Source organism: Mus musculus, chromosome 4, assembly GCF_000001635.26.
Source record: "Mus musculus strain C57BL/6J chromosome 4, GRCm38.p6 C57BL/6J".
Lineage (NCBI taxonomy): Eukaryota > Metazoa > Chordata > Mammalia > Rodentia > Muridae > Mus > Mus musculus.
In genome coordinates, this window is record NC_000070.6 from 21,973,222 (window position 1) to 21,987,874 (window position 14,653).

General features: G+C 43.2%; 1 protein-coding gene across 2 annotated transcripts in view; it reads left to right on the top strand.

Annotated features, from left to right (window-relative positions):
- Window positions 1–14,653, top strand: part of Faxc (failed axon connections homolog) — a 70,556-nt gene that overhangs the window by 42,316 nt on the left and 13,587 nt on the right. For both annotated transcript variants that reach the window (XM_006538340.4, NM_175234.4), the window contains exon 5: window positions 9,165–9,281. In XM_006538340.4, coding sequence (XP_006538403.1) covers window positions 9,165–9,281 — 117 coding nt within the window. The remainder of the gene's footprint in view (window positions 1–9,164; window positions 9,282–14,653) is intronic.

Sequence of the window (14,653 nt, forward strand, 5' to 3'; positions counted from 1 at the left end):
AATAAACAATGGAGACAATCCATTTAGGAAGAGAAAAGATTTATTTTGGCTTACAGATACTGTTCATGATCAGACAGGCTCATTGCTATTACCCCTTTGATAGTGGTGCTGTGAGAGACCCTGAGCCCACGGTACCCAGATGAGACTTCCAAGTTCTGGGTCCATGGAATCTAGCTCATTGAGTAAGAAGAACACTTGCCACCAAGTCTGGCATCCTGAATTCACTCACTAAGATTAACATGGTGGAAGAAAGGAACCAACTTCTGCAATTGGTCAGTTCTCATCTACAAATACTCCATGGCACAAATATACTCTCTCTCTCTCTCTCTCTCTCTCTCTCTCTCACACACACACACACACACACACACACACACACACACTTACACACACTCATACACATACTCTCACACACACTTACACACACACAAACTTACACACACACACTCATATACACTGATACACACACATACACACTCATATACATACTCACACACACACTTACACACACATACACATACTCATACACATACTCACACACACTCATACACACTGACACACACATACACACACTCAAACTCACACACACACTCACACACACACATGTAATTAAAATTTTAAAATAGAGCTGGGTGTGGTAGCACACATCTTAATCACAGTATTCAGGAGGAAGAGGCAGGCAGATTTTTTATAGGTTTTAGGACCACCTGGTCTACATATAAAGTTTCAGGACAGCCAGTGATACAGAGAGACTCTTGTCTTAAAAAAACAATAAAAAACACAAAAATTTTTTTTGTTTAAAGCTGTTAAATTTGGGTGATAATTTGGCAGCTTGCAGTAACACTCCACAGTAGCCTTAGCCTCATTAATTATAGTAGGTTCCTTCATTTAACTGCTAAGCCATGGCGAGTAAAGCCAGCTTGCCATCAGTCCAAAGAATGTTTATTTACTTAGTTGATAACAGGCACCGGATCTCGGATATTTTCAGGTTGTTTAGATAGCAGCCTTTACATCTTTCAGAGGTAGCATCTTATTGTTCAGGCTCCAAGAGACTCTGTTATCACCACTGTTCCCAAACCAGCAGGGGTTTGTTTTTCTTGGCTGGGAAGAAACTGGACTAATTCCAGGATTACAAAGCATGGCACATGGAGGATTTTGTCTGTGAATCCAGTGATCTCTGAGAAGGGAATGTGCATGGGAAAAGAGCTGTGTGGCCATTCTTAACTTTTTAACAGTCCAGACACAAACGAGAAGAACACTGGATAGGCAATAATGAAGTCTTCCACAAAGTGGGAGTTGGAGGTTCAGTCCTGCACACACCAAGCAGCCTCACACAGAATTTCAGCATGGTGCCCAGAGAACTAAGAAGGCACAGGACTCCTGTGTTTAAAGACAAGGTAGGGACCTGGGGAGACAGTTCAGCTGCCTAGGTACTTCCCATGCAAACATGAGGACTTGAACATCTAGAATCCATGTAAAAAGCTAGGTGCTGAGGTGCATGCTTGTATTCCAGCACTGGAGAAATAGAGACAGGGAGATCCCTGGAGCTCACATGCCAGCCACACTCTCCTAATCAGTGAGTCCCAATGCCCTATGAGATACCCCGTGTCAAAAACACAGAGGATCCTTCCTAAAGAGTAAGGTCTGATACTGGCCTTTGATGTTCACACACATGTGCACATATATGCACATGTGAATCCCCACACACATGCTTGCATATGTGCACATGTAAAGACAAAGCATTGAACTTCTTCCTCAGTGACCTGTTCTCATGGATTTGATTTGAATACAGTTTATTCTCTAGGCAGTAGTGCTGATTATTAAAGATATTTACCAGGTTTCCTGCTTACCTGGATGTTGAAAGTGATTGAAGATCTCGGATTCCAGCTAAGGTGACACTTGGCATCCATCATTGAAGAAACATCCAGGAGTATGGGGTCTGCTTGTGAGGGTGGCCTCTTCTAGCCCTGATGATCAGACACAAAACTGTCTGCCAGGCTCTGTTACTGTTGTGTTTTCTTGATAAAAAGTCATGCTCTTTGTAGAAGGTTTGGGAACAAAACTTCAACATGACATTGAGTTCTGTGTAATGGGTTTTCTCATTAAGCTAAGTTTGGAGGTTGTGAAATTGTCTGTGTAAGGAAACAGTCTGAACAGAGAGACAGAAAAGCAGATTCACTTGGTACCCCAAACAGGGCAGCCAAGGCAGAAGTAAGGGGGCCTGTCTTGATAAGTTCAGTTGCATGTTCTATAGTCTTTAGCTTCAGGGGTGTATTTGGGAATTTGAAATTGGGGAGGGACACTTGACTCATATGACTTAGTTTTCTTTTATGTCTGTGTGTGTGTGTCCATGTGTGTCCGTGTGTGTGTGTCCGTGTGTCCGTGTGTGTGTGTGTGTGTGTGTGTGTGTGTGTGTGTGTGTATGTGTGTGTGTTTGAGGGAGGAGCACTCATGTGGAGGTTGGAGGACAACTTGTAGGAATCCGTTTTCTCATTATCTTCTTTCACCGTGTAGGTTGCAGGGATCAAACTTCAGTTGGCAGACTTGGCAGCCATTGTTTTTACCCAGAAAGACTTCTTTCCAGGCCCCTTGTTTGACTTTTATAGCTCTCGAATCTCACCATTGCAGACAGATGGATGGTCAGACCCAGAAACAACAATGCCGAAATAATAAGAGAGCAGAGAAACAAGCTGTCTGATTAGTAGTGAGTTAGGAACACAGATGTCTTTGTTCCAGATGCTAGCTGCTCACTTCAAGATGGAGGAACTGATGTTCAGTAATGTTGAATTGCAAGACGTGAGTATAGGTGGCTCTTGCCCCTCCCGAGGAATGCTTTCATTATCTAGAATTCCCATAAGTCTGGCTTTTCTGCATGGGTGCAACCCTACAACTGTTTCCTAGGTTTACAAAATCTACTTAGGGATGCTTTGAGTGTACGGAGTCCAGGTGTTCAGATATATTCTTATAGTGGGGCTTGTGTACTTCCTGCCTCCTTCTCAGAAACGTCAAGAGGTAGGATATCTGCAAAGGAGAGATTGGGAGGAAGAGAAAGGGTGATTGGCCTTGGTCATGAGTGGGGATGATGTGCAAAGTTCATCCAAGCCCAAAGAAAGTCTTTGTGAGGATCATACAGAAACCTAGAGGGCTATCTACGTGCTCACTCTAGCTAATGACAAGCCATTAAATTAAGCAGAACTTGCTAGTCTGTCTCCTCACCATTATCTTTCCCCAGATTTCGAGCTAGTTAGTGCAACTAGTTAGAGAATTGTCAAGGTTGACTAGTTCTGAGACTTACCCGAGCAGTGCGTGATAACCACATCTGAGAGAGAAGCTAAGAACTATGTGCCAAGTTTGGAGTTTGCTGGAACCATGAACAAGGTCTGCTGTATACATTATTTCAAAGGAAGAGTGGTTTGATGCAGAGTTTAAGGGAGCACAGAAAGCTGGTTGTGTTCTCCTACATCGTTATCTTCTAGCTTATGCTGTTGAGAGGATGTGTTTCCTGGTGGATGACGCCAAGGTTACCCTGGTGCTCTCTGCAGCCCCTGGGGCAGCATTCGTAATGTTTGATTCTCAACTTTGCTTGAATTCTCAGTTAATTCAAGGCAAGAGAGGGACAATATGAAACATGAATGGCATCCATTTTCACTTCACTGGAATTGTCTGCTTATAAATTGTTAGTGTTAAGTACAGGGAACTCTGGGGGAAAAACAGAATTGTTATTCACCGTGTGTCGACAAAAATGAGTATTTGAAAGTCATTTTCTCTTGAAACTATTCATTCATTTCTACTCCATAGAGTCTGAAAATTCTGTAAAGTTACAGGGATGTGATGAGAGTGGCTAATTGAACCTGGGGAAATAATTAATAATGGAGGAGAGTCATGCTCTTTCCTCTGCTTCGAGGAAAACTTGCAGTGTGCCATCCTGTAGAAATGTGGGGGAAAGGTGACCAGTTCTCCCGTAGCAGTGTATTAGTGGGGACATGAGTAGGAATGACTACTGTGACACTATGCATGGGCATACATTCTCTGTGTGGTCCCAGCAGAAAGAATGGGGTATTCTGAAGAGATGTATATCTAGTCTCATAGAACCACAGAATAGTCTGGTGTGCCCATCATGAAGGTGGGGAAGGAGCTCCGTGGAGTTGGAACATATAGATCTTGTAGAGAAGTAATAAAACGGATTTTTGTATTGGAAGGTTTCTGAACTGGTTCTTTCTGGAAACAAATACAGTTTTCCACAGATGCTAAATTCAATCCATGTTTATTTATGAACATCTTCTTAGTATCTCTCAGGTTTCTACCCTGATTTCCTTTGTTGCTCTGTGTTACTCCTGACCCTAGCATGCTTTAGCAAGCTCTCTTGGCTCTGCTGGTTCTGAGGTCTTTGTCTCTGAGATGATTATGTATTCCTAATATTATGGAGACAAAAACAAAAACAAAAAATAAAAAACAAACAAAAAAACCTGGTCCAGAACTCAAGTGGCTGCAGTGTCAGCATCTTAGTGTGGTTCTGAATCAACTTGGTTTCTTTCCACTTGTTATTTTCTGAGGCTAGATAGTTTTGGTTAAATACCATGTACACAAGTTGGTGTATGGCTTAAAATGATTATAAAGATATTATATGTATTAGTATGCTCAAATTTTATCATCTTCTAAAATTTTAAAATTACTCATTTATTTTCTGTATATGAGTACACTGTAGCTGTCTTCAGACACACCAGAAGAGGGCATCAGATCCCATTACTGATAGGTGTGATCCACCATGTGGTTGCTAGGAATTGAACTCAGGTCCTCTGGAAGAGCAGTCAGTGCCCTTAACCACTGAGCCATATCTCCAGCCCTTAAATGTTTAATCTACATTAAAGATGTTTGCTCATCTTGTCCCAAAAGTCCCTGATTTTTTTCATAATATACACTCTAGCATTTCCCTTAGGATGTGTGTGTGTGTTATTCAGTCCTGTCTACCATTTTTTTCTTTTTTAAATGCAGGTCTCTTATCTGCAGTTTGCTAAGTAAGCTAGCTTTCCCACAAATCTTAAGGTCCACTTGTTTCTACCTCCCTATTTCAGGGATTACAAATGTGTCATGCTCACCCTTAAAAAAAAAGTCCAATGTATGTTCTGCAGACTGAATTCAGTTGTGCTTGTTGCAAGGCAAGGACTTGGCTAATGAGCCATCTCTCCTAACTCCTGTATACAGCACTTATTTCCTTGTTTGTTGTATGTGTGTGTGTTTGTGTAATCTGTTGTTCTCTTTCTCCTCTCCTCTACCTCCTCCTCTTCCTTCTCCTCCTCTTCTTCTTCCTCTTCCTTCTCTTCCTCCTCTTCCTCCTCCTCCTCTTCCTTCCTTTGTCTTGTCTTACTTTCTGTGGGGGGTTGTGTGTGGCTGTTTTTAGTACCTTTAAGGTGTCTATGTGAGCTATAGGGATTGGGCCATAACTGAGTGGATCCCTGCTGCAATCCAATAGGAGGGGTTCTTGGGTTATCTGCTGTCCTCTCCTGCCCTAGCAGGATAGCATAAGAGCCCTGAGAAGGGTCCCTCAGCCATTGGCATTTACCATGTCAGTAGATCAGTGACTAAGGTCAGCACAAGCAAGATAACATTGTCAGAAAATAAGAGGGCTGGGGAGATAGCTTAGTGGGTGAGCACTTGTCACAGAACAGTGAGAACCTGTTTTGCAGTCTGCAGAACTCATGTAAAGTCAGATACTGTAGTGCGTGTCTGTAATGTCAGTCTTCCTGCAATGAGGGAGAATCCCTGGAAGTTTGTAGGTCAGGAAGCCTGGTGTACGCAGTGGCAAACAAGAGATGCTGACCTCTGCATACTTACTGTGACACATGTATATTCAGAGAGGGAGAGGGAGAGGGAGAGGGAGATGGAGAGGGAGGGGGAGAGGGAGAGGGAGAGAGATTTTAAGTTAAAAAACAGTAGAAGTATTGGTCTTATGGTTGAATGGTGCTTACTGTGTGTGCTATTTTACTTGGGTAATTTATCACTATTTTCCTATTTGGGCAATTATCTTAGATTCCGAGACTGAAATGATGGAGATCTGTTGACAATGAGAAACACCTAGGGGTCTAACAAGGAGAACTCGACTTTTTTCACCAGAAAAGATTATTTGGCTAGGCTCAGCATATTGCCATAGCATAGGGTCTTCCTTGGTTCGTATGGAACAGGGACATTTCTCTGACAGTAGATGTTTTTACCTTCCCTTTCTCCTCCCCTCCCCTTCTTCATCTCCCCTCCTCTCCCCCTCTTCCTCTTCCCTCCCCTCCCCACCTTCCTCTCTTCCCTCTTCTTTCTCTCCCTCTATGAGGACCTCAAACACACAAGAGTCTTTCTGCCTACGCTCCCAGGATATGGGGATTCAAGGGTCGTACCCCATGCCTGGCAGTAGAAATAATTTAAAGAACACCTCGCAGCTTCATTTGTCCTTACTGGCTTGTTTGCTTCTGTTGCCTTCTTTGGGAGTTTCTCCTCTTACCTGACCTATGCATTGACATCAAAGGTGCAACTTGCTCAGCTCACAACTCACGGATGCTTCCATGAAAATGACCATGTCAGGAAAAGAAAAGCACATTGCAAGAGTTTCTTAAGTAAAAAATAAGAACTGAACCCTGCTGTCAAAGGGCTTCCCATCAGATAGATGGAAAAATCCACAGATAAGAGACAACCTGCACGCAGACGGCAGAGACGGCATAGAAAAAACGCTATGTAAGGGGCCCGAGAGAAAGCAGGATATATTTATTTCCTTTGTCCTTAGCTCAAGTCACCTCAGTATTTTCAGTAACTTGCAGATGCTCCTATTTTATAGTTCAGGGATAAGATGTTCCCAGACACTAATGCTTTGTGTCCTGTGTGGACACATGGACAGAAGTGCAACTGGGCTGTGGAAGTATGACTTGGAATCTCCTGTTACCACTGGGCAGAATAAGAGAGACTGCTTTAACAGGCAGCTGTTGGTGAACCTCAAAGACAGGCAGAATTGACGAGAAACAAGTGGAAACCCATGTAGGTTGTGGGGCATGACCTGTGCAGTGTAGCAGTGGGAGACAGCGTGGGCTGGAGAACGGGACAGTGGGGTTGTGGAGTGAAGGAAGAGAGGGATTTCACTGAGTACACGTCGGGTTGGGAGCAGAGGATCATGGGTCTCGTTTTCTCAGTTGAGCTTGGACTTTATTTCCTAACTCCTTTAATAAACTGTGGAAGAGGAGTGATAGGACCTACAAGATGACATTCATAGGGGACGAGGAATGGACTTGAGAGAGGGAGAGTCTGTCATCAAGAGAGTTTGTAGTCTCCAAGGTACGTTACACTTTTACAACCCCACAGCAGTCCCCGAGGAACAGGCCCTCTTTTGTGTGTGAGAGCAACTGTGTTCTCATTTGTGCTTGGCCTCTAGAGGCCAGGGAACAGCCTCAGGTGTCACTCCTCAGGTGTCATTTCCCTTTTTTAATGAGTCAGGCTCTCTCACCGATACTCACAAAACAGGCTTGGCTTGGTGAGTAGTGAACAGTGCTCCACACCCTGAGAACTGAGCCTACAACCACATGCTGTCCTGCTCATTTTTTCTTTATGTGGGTTGTAGGGATGTGGAATTTGTATTGTAATCGTTGCAAAGCAAACACTTTATTGACTAAGATATATCCTCGGGCCCTAGGAACAAGCATCTTTAATGTCACCTCCCTATTGCAGACAGGAAATCTCTGAGAGGTTAAGTAGTGATAATCATGTGTCTGGATGTGGCCTGGGTGAATACAACTCTACTATTGTCTCTTTATGATACAGGATTTGATAACAGCCCAGCAGCTAACTTGAGGCAATTTTCATTCTCTATTAAATTAATTTAAAAAGATTTTGCATATGTGAACAATAAAAAAAAACCTCTTATCTTCTCCAACCCTTTCTAACTCTTCCTGCTCTGTTCCCTCTCAAATTCCTTGCCTCGTCTTTATTATCATTACAAATATATATGAGTAAATATATAAAGACCACCTGCTGAGTCCATTTGGTTTGATTATATGTGTATGTTTTTAGGGCTGACCAATTAGGCGCTCCATCCTGGGGAAGACTAACTCTCAGTTTCCCGGCAGTCATTAGTTGCCTATAGGTCTTCATCCAGGGTTGGGGTCCTATGACATTCCCCTATCCATGTTGGAATATTAATTGGTGTTGTCATTGTTCAGGTATTGTACAGTCAGCCATATTGTGGAGATTGCATGGCTGTAGGTTCCCTGTCATGTCTAGAGGATACAATTTTGAAGCAGAAGTCCCAGTCCTCTGGCTCTTAAAAATATTTCTGTTCCCTCCTCTGTGCTGTCCCCTGAGCTTTAGGTATAGGGATGATATTGGAGATGCACCCTATCAACTGGGACTGGGCATCCCATGACCAACTGTCTTTACATTTGACTAGATACGTTGTGGTTTAGTGTTGGTCTGCTACAAGTAGAAGTTTCTACTTATGCTACAAGGTGCCTAACAACAGCCAAATAAAACAACTTGGGAAGTTCTTCTTGGTCAAGGGTGATAGATAGCTCATGTGTCAAGGCCTGAACTTATCATCAGTGCTGGTTAAGGAGAGGTGAGAGCAGTTGTCTAAAACATCCTTACCTAGGACTGGATGCCACGGCTGAACCTGGACCTTGTATCTTCTCTATAGTTGAAGTTTCTCAGGCAAGCTGGCATTCTGGGGCATACAGTTGCCCTGTTTATGGGAGCATCACGGACAACGTTGCTTTTAAACTCCTTAGCCTAGGCTTTCGTTTTGTTGCTAAGCAAACACATATTGGTTTAGTCTTACAAACATTGAGGTCTTGTATGCTCGGTGTAAATTACTTTTGAGATGGTTCTAGCAAACTTGCAGGTATTGGTACATGTCAAATATGTAATTAGAGTTGAGACAAGGAAGTTCCCTGGAAGTCAGTTGTTGATGAGTTATTAATCTTTCTAGAAGCATCCCTAGTCTTTATATGAGCACCCTTCCCTGCTTTGCTACTTTGGGAGTTGTGTCGTAGAACTTTTTTTTTTTTTTTTGAGGGGGTGTGTCTATTTTTGAAAGAGCATGCATGCATTTTGACTCTATTAAGGGTTTTAGTGCACAGTAGTGAGGATGCGCTTAGACAGTGTGGGTCATCCCAGTGACCTTTCTGTTCCGTTTGCTGCAGGTGACAAGAAGTACATCATGGGACCCAAGCTTTCCACTCTTGATGCCACTGTCTTTGGACACTTGGCACAGGCGATGTGGACCTTACCAGGGACAAGACCGGAGCGGCTAATCAAAGGCAAGCAACAACCCCTTCAAGATGTAGGAGTTACAGGGCTGGGTGGTTGGGCAGCCGCACGGGGTGCAGTGGGAACTAGTGACGCCCACAGTGCTCTCTCCTCAGCATGCAGCTAATTTTGTATCCATCCGTTCCAGTGTTTCACTCTCTTGGTAGAAGCTTTGCCAAGAGAGCAGCAATAATGAGCCTGGATAATCTAGGACTGTTCCAAAGCCAGGGGTGTGAGTGGCCTGGGTAGGGAAATTTTCTGCGGTGGCTTTGGAACAAACAACCAGGACACGCTTGTCCTTGTCCTGTGTATGAGTATGTCAAGGTGAGTTTTAGTTCTTTGGTTTTAGCTGTTGACAGAGCCACATAAGCTGCTCTTGCAAGGGCCTGACATGGTGGAGATTCTCCTTAATTTAGATGAAGACTAAGACAGACTGAGTAGTCAGCAAGTACATGTGGTAGGTTAGGGAGATGCACAGCGGGCAAAGGCACCTGCTACAAAGCCTGACACCCAGCGCCATCTCTGAAACCTACATAGAAGGAAAGAACCAGTTTCTGCAGGTTGTTCCTGACCTTCCTCCTGCCTCTGAAAAGAGACAAATATAATAATAGCAGACAAACAAACACATCTGTGACTTCATCATTCACAGAGAACTGGTTTTTTTTTTTGATGTTGTTGTTGTTTTCCTTCCTTCCTTCCTTCCTTCCTTCCTTCCTTCCTTCCTTTCTTTCTTTCTTTCTTTAAATTAGGTATTTTCTTCATTTACATTTCCAGTGCTATCCCAAAAGCCCCCCATACCCTCCCCCACCCACTCCCCCACCTACCCACTCCCACTTCTTGGCCCTGGCGTTCCCCTATACTGAGGCATATAAAGTTTGCAAGACCAAGGGGCCTCCCTTTCCAGTGATGGCCGACTAGGCCATCCTTTGATACATATGCAGCTAGAGACACGAGCTCCAGGGGGTACTGGTTAGTTCATATTGTTTTTCCACCTATAGGATTGCAGATCCCTTTAGCTCCTTGGGTACTTTCTCTAGCTCCTCCATTAGGGGCCCTGTGATCCATCCAATAGCTGACTGTGAGCATCCACTTCTGTGTTTGCTAGGCCCCGGCATAGTCTCACAAGAGACAGCTATATCAGGGTCCTTTCAGCAAAATCTTGCTAGTGTATGCAATGGTGTCAGCGTTTGGAGGCTGATTATGGGATGGATCCTTGGGTATGGCAGTCTCTAGATGGTCTGTCCTTTTGTCTCAGCTCCAAACTTTGTCTCTGTAACTCCTTCCATGGCTGTTTTGTTCCCAATTCTAAGAAGGGGCAAAGTGTCCACACTTTGGTCTTCTTCTTTAGTTTCATGATTTTCACAAGTTGTATCTTATATCTTGGGTATTCTAAGTATCTGGGCTAATATCCACTTATCAGTGAGTTCTTTTGTGATTGGGTTACCTCACTCAGGATGATGCCCTCCAGGTCCATCCATTTGCCTAGGAAGTTCATAAATTCATTCTTTTTAATAACTGAGTAGTACTCCATTGTGTAAATGTATCACATTTTCTGTATCCATTCCTCTGTTGAGGGGCATCTGGGTTCTTTCCAGCTTCTGGCTATTATAAATAAGGCTGCTATGAACATAGTGGAGCATGCGTCCTTCTTACCAGTTGGAGCATCTTCTGGATATATGTCCAGGAGAGGTATTGCAGGATCCTCTGGTAGTACTATGTCCAATTTTCTGAGGAACCGCCAGACTGATTTCCAGAGTGGTTGTACAAGCTTGCAATCCCACCAACAATGGAGGAGTGTTCCTCTTTCTCTACATCCTCGCCAGCATCTGCTGTCACCTGAATTTTTGATCTTAGCCATTCTGACTGGTGTGAGGTGGAATCTCAGGGTTGTTTTGATTTGCATTTCCCCGATGATTAAGGATGCTGAACATTTTTTTCAGGTGCTTCTCAGCCATTCGGTACTCCTCAGGTGAGAATTCTTTGTTTAGTTCTGAGCCCCATTTTTTAATGGGGTTATTTGATATTTTGGAGTCCACCTTCTTGAGTTCTTTATATAGATTGGATATTAGTCCCCTATCTGATTTAGAATAGGTAAAGATCCTTTCCCAATCTGTTGGTGGCCTTTTTGTCTTATTGACAGTGTCTTTTGTCTTACAGAAGCTTTGCAATTTTATGAGGTCCCATTTATCGATTCTCGATCTTACAGCACAAGCCATTGCTGTTCTATTCAGGAATTTTCCCCTGTACCCATATCTTCGAGGCTTTTCCCCACTTTCTCCTCTATAAGTTTCACTGTCTCTGGTTTTATGTGGAGTTCCTTGATCCACTTAGATTTGACCTTAGTACAGGGAGATAGGAATGGATCAATTCACATTCTTCTACATGTTAACCACATGTTCACAGAGAACTGTTAATATTGTACTATGCACTTTCATATCTTATCTATTACAACTCTGTATTCTTTAAAAAGCTGGAACCATAATGCGGATGCTATTATAACCTGAAGTTTTAAAATGAACAGGGCATTTTAGTCTTCCCTTGCTATTAAATATTCCTCAAGAATGCGTAAGTTATGCAATTAGTATTGCTTTATATTTGTGGGTTGCTTTAGATATTTTTGTTAGTATTCTTTTTTTTTAAAGATTTATTTATTTATTATATGTAAGTACACTGTAGCTGTCTTCAGTCATCCCAGTAGAGGGCGTCAGATCTCATTACAGGTGATTGTGAGCCACCATGTGGTTGCTGGGATTTGAACTCAGGACCTTCGGAAGAGCAGTCAGTGCTCTTAACTGCTGAGCCATCTCTCCAGCCCTCTTTTCTTTTTTTAAGTCTTAAAATTTTTGTGCATGTGTGTGTTCATGTATGTTTGTGTGTGAGATATGTATGTATGTGTGGTGCATGTATGTGCGTGTGTGTATGGAGTCTCAAAGGCAACATTGGTATCTTCCTCTCTCCCTTTCCACTGAGTGGCTAGGCCAGCTACTCAGGAAACACTGGGGTGAGAGACACACTCCTCCATGTCCAGCACTGACAGGAGTTCTGGGGATCTGAACTCAGGCCTTCAGGGTTACCATGGCAAGCACTTCACTCACTGAAGAAGCCATTGTCTAGCCCCTTTCCCCTTACAGTAAATCAGTGCCCTGTAGTGAGCAGTATTATATCTATGCACTCATCCTCCCCCTCATTATCCCCTGAGGTCAAGTCCTTGGTGGGGTTGCTATGTTGAAGGATTGATGCTTCAGGCTTGTTTGCTTTCTAGCAAGGCCAGAGCATTTTCTGCACTTAGGAGCAATGTCCGAAAGCCCCTTCGATTTTAATTCTTTGATTAAGCTAACTATAATTTGTCTTAACATTTCGACCATTCTTGTAATTTGTGTAATAATCTTTCTGTATTTTATTGGCATGTACTATGTAACATTTTCTGTTCATTTTAAAAATTTTATTTATTGTGTGTGTGTGTGGGGGGGTTACATATATGAACAGGAACATGTGGCACATGTGTGGAGATTGGAGGACAACTTATAGGAGTTGGTCCTCTTTCTACTGTGTGGGCTTTGGAGATCAAACTCAGGTTGTCAGGGTTGGTAACGCTTTTTCCTGCTGAGCAGTCCCACCAACCTTCAATTAAGTCATTTTCTGTGGTGTGTGTGTGGCCACTGGCCCCATGTTTGGCAAGTATTTGCTGGTAATGACCAGAACAGGTCCACGCTAATGCTGGGGATTCCACGGACCTCTCCCTCATCCCCATTCTTTCTTTCTTTCTTTTTTTTTTTTTTTTTTTTTTTTTTTTTTTTTTTTTTGAGACAGGGTTTCTCTATATAGCTCTGGCGGTCCTGGAACTCACTTTGTAGACCAGGCTGGCCTCGAACTCAGAAATCCGCCTGCCTCTGCCTCCCGAGTGCTGGCATTAAAGGCGTGCGCCACCACGCCCGACCCTCATCCCCATTCTTACCAATGTTCACAGATGTTTTGTGACTATTAGGGATATTAAGGTGACACAAGAAGATAAGCCTAATGACTTTTCTTTTTCTTGAAAGCCAGTGGAGGGTATTTCCACTCCGGAAATTCCAAAAGAAGACTCTTTATTCTGGGATTCTAGGATTGCCTTGTGGGTAGAGGAGCATTCAGCTTCCAAGGCATTGGAGAGAGTCACTTTAGTTTGTTTTCTTTACTTGATTAGATCTTCAAATTACACATAATGGTTTCCAGCTGAATTCCAAGAGAACAGGCTAAAAATATTTGGCTTTCCCCCTTATTGATATCCACTGTCACTCCCACAGACTAACCAATGTAGAAGAGTTCTTTCTTTTTCAGGTACAAACATATATATTCATGTTTTTGTTTTCACTATTTGTTTAAACAGTGGGCCGTGCTGTGTGCATTTCTCTACTGCTTACTTTATCTTACTAGAATCCTTAACAGCTGTACAGATTGCTAAAGAAGAGGTAATTTATTCACTCAGTCGCTATTGATGGACGTCCATCTTTCCTTTTCCCTTCTTACCACCTCCCCGTTCCTTCTCTTCCTCTTGCCACACATTACACTCATATGCACGTAACTGTATACCCTGATGTTTTCACTTTAGTAGAGTAGGGACTCAAAGCCAACAGATATGCGTGCGCACTTAAAGTTCCAATAGGTAATATCAAATTATGTTCCCTAGTAGGCTGTAGCAATTAACCCTTTACCAGGCACGTAGTGCAATGCTTGGCTTCTGTATCCTCATCAGGAGTGCCTGTTACCACACCAATCTTTAACCATTTGTACTCTACAGAGCATAACATTGTTATCTGATAGCTGAGTGTGCCTTGGAGAACAGCAGTGTTTCTATTCATGAAGCTTACATATTTAGCACAGGCATTTGTTTTAATAGTGCTTCTCTCTCTGTTTCTCTCTCTCTCTCTTCCCAACATCCACTTCGGTTGCCCACACTTACAGTTTTTTACTTGGTCGCACGTTAAATGTGTCATCTGATGGGAAACGTGGCCATGGGAAGGAGAGCTGAGACGGTAAAGGGAGACCCCAAGTCTAGATGTTCACTCTTTGTTTCGTTCTTTGTGAGAGGCAGGATGAGATGCGAGGCAGGATGTGATGCGTAGGCTCCCAGTCCTTGCTCCTCACGGCAAACCCTCTCAACTATCCACTAGAATTACCACTTCTTCCACCATGACTCAGTGCTGTTAGGGAACAGTTCCTTTCCTCTCGCCATTGTAGGAAGAAACACTATTGGTCCACGACAAATAGTGCAGAATGGTTACATCCGAGGCCAGTCTGTCTCCTCAGCAGAGCCTGTAAGATCATGGTAGGGACTGAGGATGGTGGGGGTTCATACGAGCTCAGCAGAGGGGTAAAGCTCTTGTAATGCTGTGTTGTTCACAAT